The 6,000-nt window shown below is 51.4% G+C and overlaps 1 protein-coding gene across 4 annotated transcripts in view; it reads right to left on the bottom strand.

Moving 5' to 3' along the window:
* Nucleotides 1-4,408: 4,408 nt before the first annotated feature.
* The window catches only part of VEPH1 (ventricular zone expressed PH domain containing 1), an 85,604-nt gene continuing 84,012 nt past the window's right edge, over nucleotides 4,409-6,000 (bottom strand). For all 4 annotated transcript variants that reach the window (XM_040566746.1, XM_040566747.1, XM_040566748.1 and 1 more), the window contains one exon: nucleotides 4,409-5,189. In XM_040566746.1, the coding sequence (XP_040422680.1) occupies nucleotides 4,953-5,189 (237 nt within the window). In that variant the 3' untranslated portion in view covers nucleotides 4,409-4,952. The remainder of the gene's footprint in view (nucleotides 5,190-6,000) is intronic.

Raw genomic sequence — 6,000 nt, 5'->3', positions numbered from 1 at the left:
ACCTATGGCTCCCATTTCTAGGAAACGCTGCCGAGCAGGGCTGCAGGCGTGGAAGCGCGGGGCCTTGTAGCACGGGGCCTTGGAGCACAGGGCCCGGGGAGGCTCCAGCCTGGCCTGCGCCCACGTGGGCCGGCTGCATGTGGGAATGTGCCCACTTTGGAGCACAGCAAATGTCCCGGCCTTCTGAGGTTCATTTTCAAGCTCGGTCAGTTCGGCCCTGGGGAGGAAAGAAGGATTTAACAGGAGGGTTTGTGGGAAACGCTGCCATCGGCTGGCTGTGGGCGCTGAGCTCATGCTGCTGGGACAGAGCCGTCCCCAGCCAAGCGGCACGAACTGACCAGAAAGTGTCCAGAAACTGCTGTTTGCAAACTGCCCAAGAAGTAGCAGCAGGATTTTTCAGAAAATGTCGGAATAAATACATTCAAAAGGAAGCACTATTTGCTTATGAACAACAGAAAAATAGTTAAATACCATTCATTGTCATACACACCCTCTGTCATGGAGCTACCTTGGTGGACACCAAGTCTCCCACAGAAAAGTGGATTATCTCCTTACACAAAAATGCTCAGATGAGATGGTGTTTGCAAGAAGTATGTTTCCTAGAGAAATTACACTCATCTGTAAGACTGGGTTCCACCTGGGAACTGCTGGTATTCGGGAGCGTCCAGATCCGGCGTCGGGTCTGGTTTCCTCGGGGATGCTGGGCTGGGATCCGGCCCTGGTCTGTTCCCGGCCAGCAAAGGGCTGCAGGGCACCGGTGCGGGCTGGGAGCTCTCCCCGCTGGTGGCTGCAGCCCCCGGGGACATCCCGTGGCCATGCTGGGGACAGTGCCACCATCAGGCCCCACCACCAGGCCCCGCCGCCAGCCTGCCCTCGGTGGGTCAGGAGCGAGCGCAGTGCTGGCTGTGCCTGGCGGTTTTAGCATCCCGTACAGCCAGGGCTTGGAAAGTATTTGCTGCACCTCTCGCCGCAAGACGAAGGCTGTTTTCCTTCACCAAACACTTCCTGAATAATGGCGTCCTTCAGCAAAGGTTAATTCACCCAACAGCAGAGTGAGAATGACATCTTCTGTGCTGAGCGTTGCGCAAGGCGGTAGGCGAGCGGTTTCCTGGAAGAGAGGCGCAGCGATGCTGCGCTGGGCCCTGCAGCCGGAGAGGGACCTCACAGCCTGCACCAGGGCACTGGGACACTGGCCTTGTCCCCTGCGGGCAGCGGTGGCTCCAGAGAGGAGCAAACAAACCGGGGCAACGCAGCGGGAACCACCAGAGTGTGCCCTGGTCAGAGGGCAGCGGCTATTCAGATTTATAAAGTTCCAATACATTTTGAAAAGAACCAGTAAAAGCTATTTATATATTTGTTCAAGAAGAAATCTTGCAACAGTGGGATTTTTATTTTTTTTTAATTTTTATTTATTATTTTTAAATCTTCTTGCTCTCATCATAACTAGATTGATGATTTCTGTGTTTCTCCTTTTAGGAGGATGACTAGAATAAGTTGCCAGCTGAATTTCTCTTTTATTTTATTCCAAGTTTTAATTTAAGACAGGAGAAGTGTGGCTAAGCTTCTTATTTTATGTAATTATTTCTTGGCACAAAACCCAGGGTCTCTAACAACACAGCTATGCATTCCATATTGTTTCAATCATGCTGAGATTGAGAGGAAGGACGTAAGGGATGGATGACAGCGAAGTGCTGACGACAAAGCTCTGAGGCAGCAGGTGAAGCAGCCACAGCCTTGTCCTGTATCAGAGTTTCACACTCATGCATGGGAATCACTCAGCAGCACCCTGGATTCTCAGTCGCAGTGTGTGCACCCTGCGGGCTGCCTACATATGCACGCACAGGTGATCAGGTGCCTTAAACTGATGCATAGGTAGCAGCCTGAAACGTGGCTCCAAGATTAGGAAATGCAGCCCATCTTGTCTATGGATGTTTTGTTGGCCAGCCTGTTATGCCCCTGAGCTCCAGTGACGTGACCTACACCGATGCCACCAGACTTGCTTGGATTGACTGGTCCCAGGCAGGCTGTCGGTACTTCCAGTGACTAGCTTTTACAGAGCTGTTGCGATCACTCTCCTACACTTATCATAGCATCACAGAATATCCCGAGTGGGAAGGGACCCACAAGGATCATCGAGTCCAACTCCTGGCACCACACAGTAGCACCCAAAAATTCAGACCATGTAACTAAGTGCACAGTCCAAACGCTTCTTAAACTCCGACAGGCTTGGACTACGATGCCATGCTTGCTGCACCCCAGGATGTGGTTGGCCCTCCTGGCTGCCAGGGCACACCGCTGGCTCATATTCAACTTGCTGTCAACCACAACCCCCAGATCCCTCTCTGCGGGGCTGCTTCCCAGCGTCTCATCGCCCAGTCTGTACGTATAGCCAGGGCTGCCCTGTCCCAGGTGCAGGACCCGGCACTTGCTCTTGTTAAACTTCATGCGGTTGGTGATCGCCCAGCTCTCCAAATGTCCAGAGCTCTCTGCAAGGCCTTTCCACCCTCAACAGAGCCAACAGCCCCTCCCAGTTTGGTATCATCAGCAAATTTGCTCAAAACACCTTCTAGTCCTACATCCAAATCGCTTATAAAAACATTGAAGGGACTGGCCCTAAAATGGAGCCTTGGGGGACCCCACTGGTGACCATCCGCCAGCCCGATGCAGCCCCATTTAACACTACCCTTTGATCCCTGCCAGTCAGGCAATTATTCACCCATCGCGTGATGGCTTTGTTTAGCTGTAAGCTGGACATTTTGTCCAGTAGGATCCTAGGGGAAGCTGTGTCGAAAGCTTTACCGAAACCCATCAGCTGGTTTCCCTTGATGACTAGATGTGTGAACTGTCGGTGACTAGCTTTAACAGAGCTGTTCCGATCACTGCTGCACTTGATGATCCAGCACTCATCTCCACCTTGTAGCTGTTACGGGAATTTTCAGGAACTGGAGCACGTCGAGCATCTCCCCAGAGAGCCGAGACGCTCGGGGAGTCTGGAGCTGGTTACAGCACCGCAGGGGCAGCACGCAGCGGTTTTCTCCTTCCCCTCCAACACCGCCAGCGGCGATGCAGATTGATTGCTTAGATCCGCAAACCTGTGGCCGGCTTTGAAGCCCTCCCTGATTTCCCATCACCTAGGAATGCTTCACCAGCTGCTCTGTTCCCAGTCGCACGCAGTGTGATGTGATTTATCGGGACTTCTTTGCCAAGGACAATGGGGGTGTTGGAAATAACACACCCTCTCCTCACACCAGGCTCGCCCACCCCCTGGGACACGGGTGCCAAGGCAGCTGCTCAGCATGCCTGGACGCGTGGCTGAAGCAGGGCTAGGACACGCTGCAGCTGGAGCTGCAGTCAGCAGGGCTGGAGGTGGCTCCAGCCTCGGCTCTGGGAGGAACCGGCTCGCAGAAGGACTGGGAACCCTCCGGAAAAACAAAGTCAAATTACACGAACTCCCAGCAGTCGATAAAGGACTGTGAGAGCATCAGGAAGGGTTTGCCGGTTTTGTTTCAGTCTCAGAGGATTTGGGGAACACATGGAGAGCTGGACAAGAAAGGAGCTGGGTGCTGGCGGGGCCCCCCGGGCTGGATGGTCGGTTCTCAACAGCAGCATCAGGAGTAAGGGCGGGCAGCATGGTGGCACCAGGCAGATCCGTCGTCCCTGCCACCAGAAAGCCCCTTTTGGAGCCTGGTCTCCTCAGATCACATCGCCCCAACCAGCTTCGAGCTGGTTTGCTTTTATTTCCCACCCTCCGCTCCCAACACCGTGCCCACGTCTGTCCCAATAACCAAATTAGAGCTCCTGATGGGGATCACGGCTGAGCAGCAACAGCTCACATGAAACCGGGAGAGCTGCGACTGTTCAGGACGGTGCAGAGATCGGGCTGTGAATTCAGAGGCAGGCGTTACTTCTGTCCCACCCCGCTGGAGAAACAGCGGCCGCCCGGCAATGCTCTGCAAGGAGCTCTCTGAGATGCCGTGGGCTCTCCTGATGAACAGAAGGTCCGGATGTCAGTTAAATCACTACAGGCAATTTTTTTTGGAAACATCTTTTTCCAAAAGATACATTTTTCTAGGTTTTAGGCAGATTGGGAAATTTAAGATTTTATATCTACTCAGCCTTGATCTCCAAGTTAATTTCTTCATCTCCAGACTTCTAATTTTTTCCCTCCTTTCCCTCCTTTCCTCTTTTGCTTTCCATCTTTTCTGCAGTACTTTCTCCACTTTGGAATTACTTTTGGAATTACAACAACAACAAAATACCTGGACATTTTTCAGTTTTGGAGACATTTTGAAAATTTGCAAAACAGTGAAGACAAGTAATTAAAAAAAAAAAAGGAAATAGATATTTTTTAAATTACATTCAGTTACAAATAGGGGAAAAAGCAGGAGAAAGAGGAAAAAGCAAAACGTGTAATATAGAATTTTATTTTTCAGCACTATTAAATCTTTAAAATTGCCCCATCTCAGATCTGAAAGAAGAAGCAACTATGATTTTTTTTTTTTTCATGGGCACATAAACAGTAAAAAGGTACATTGAGATTAAATAAGAGGGAAAATTATCTTTTCACAGACGGACAGCGAGTGAGGAACGCAAGAAGCCCATACATGCTCAAATGCTCTCGGCAGTGTTCAAAGCCACAGAGACCTCATCTCTCAGGAGCTGGGAGGCCAGGGCCGGGCTGTTTCTGACCACGTCTCCTGGCCTTGAGGCAATTAGGCTGAAGAAAAACCTGCATTTTGCTTGCGGATGTGCAAGCTATGTCTATGGGCTATGTAGTGCATGTGTATGTGCAAGCTATGTAGTGTTAAAGCTGCCGCGCTGCCCCACGGCCTCCCCGGCCCCTGCCAACAGCCTCCCGCCAGTTTCCCACGTCCCAGCAGCTGGCCAGGGCCAGGGAAATTCCCCTCGAGCAGTCTGCAGGCAGCTGCCCCGTTTTGGAGGTGCCAGCAGCCCTACAGGTAGGTGGTGGCCTCTCTGCTCTCCCTTTCTTTTGCCTGCGCGACGGCAACGTTGATGCACTGAAGCCACTCCTCCGCGTTCTTCTCGTCCTTGGCCTTGAAGACGTAGGTCTTGCTGTCCGTGAAGATTTCGAAGGCCCGGGGCAGGCTGCGGTCCCGGCGCTTCTTCGCCACCACTTTAACGCTCTGCACCTTGCTGAGCTCGATGGGGCAGTCGTCGGGGTCGTCTTTCTGAAACACAGGGCGGGGAAGACAAACAAAACCACGTTCATGCAGTACAGCTTCCACCATCCTGACAGGTGATCCAGCAGTATTTCCTTGAGAAACAGGAGACAGCTCTGTCTCTTAAGGAGTGATAAGCTGACCCCCTCTCAGGCTCTCCCCAAGAAAGGGAAGCAGCAACTCCTTGTACTGGTTGTAACAACAGAACAAATACTTTGTGTCTGGCCCAGGAATATGAGGGAAGTTGGCATTTTTCAGTGGGGAGCGGGGAACATGGCACAGCTCAGTTGTAATGTGGTTTGAAAATGTACAAAGTAGTACATCTGTGAAATCTTGGCGTCGTGGTAAGAGTGGGAATGTGATGCAGGGAGTGTAAGAGATGGTTACACAAAGTCACAGACGTTTCCTGCAGGAGATCTGTGAGCTCATCAAACAGATACGAATTGTGGTTTCCAGATGAGAAGTTTAAACACAAGGCTCTGATTTGTCAAGACTGTTTAGGTTTCTCCTGTTGAGCTTCCTATGCTTTTTACCAAGAGGAGTAAGGCGGGTTTTCCAAAACCTTTCTGCTCCCACCATGCAGGCAAGCAGTGTCAATTCCCCATGTACCAAGAGAACTTCGCACCCCGTGAGCAGCCCTTCAGACATAGATGCCTGCCTAGCAAAACCGATCTGCTCCCTTCATGTTATGTCATGGACACACAGCACTTGACCTCAAGTTGCTAAAGAAAGTTGAGAATGTACCCTAGGCACATTTCTGTGGAAGGAGTTTACCACCGTTTTCCAGGAGTCTGGACTCATTTCAGACCTCTTCTATTTT

This window comes from Cygnus olor, chromosome 9 (assembly GCF_009769625.2).
Source record: "Cygnus olor isolate bCygOlo1 chromosome 9, bCygOlo1.pri.v2, whole genome shotgun sequence".
NCBI classification, from domain to species: domain Eukaryota; kingdom Metazoa; phylum Chordata; class Aves; order Anseriformes; family Anatidae; genus Cygnus; species Cygnus olor.
The sequence above is the reverse complement of the archived record's forward strand: the minus strand, read 5'-3'. Positions and strand labels throughout refer to the sequence as shown.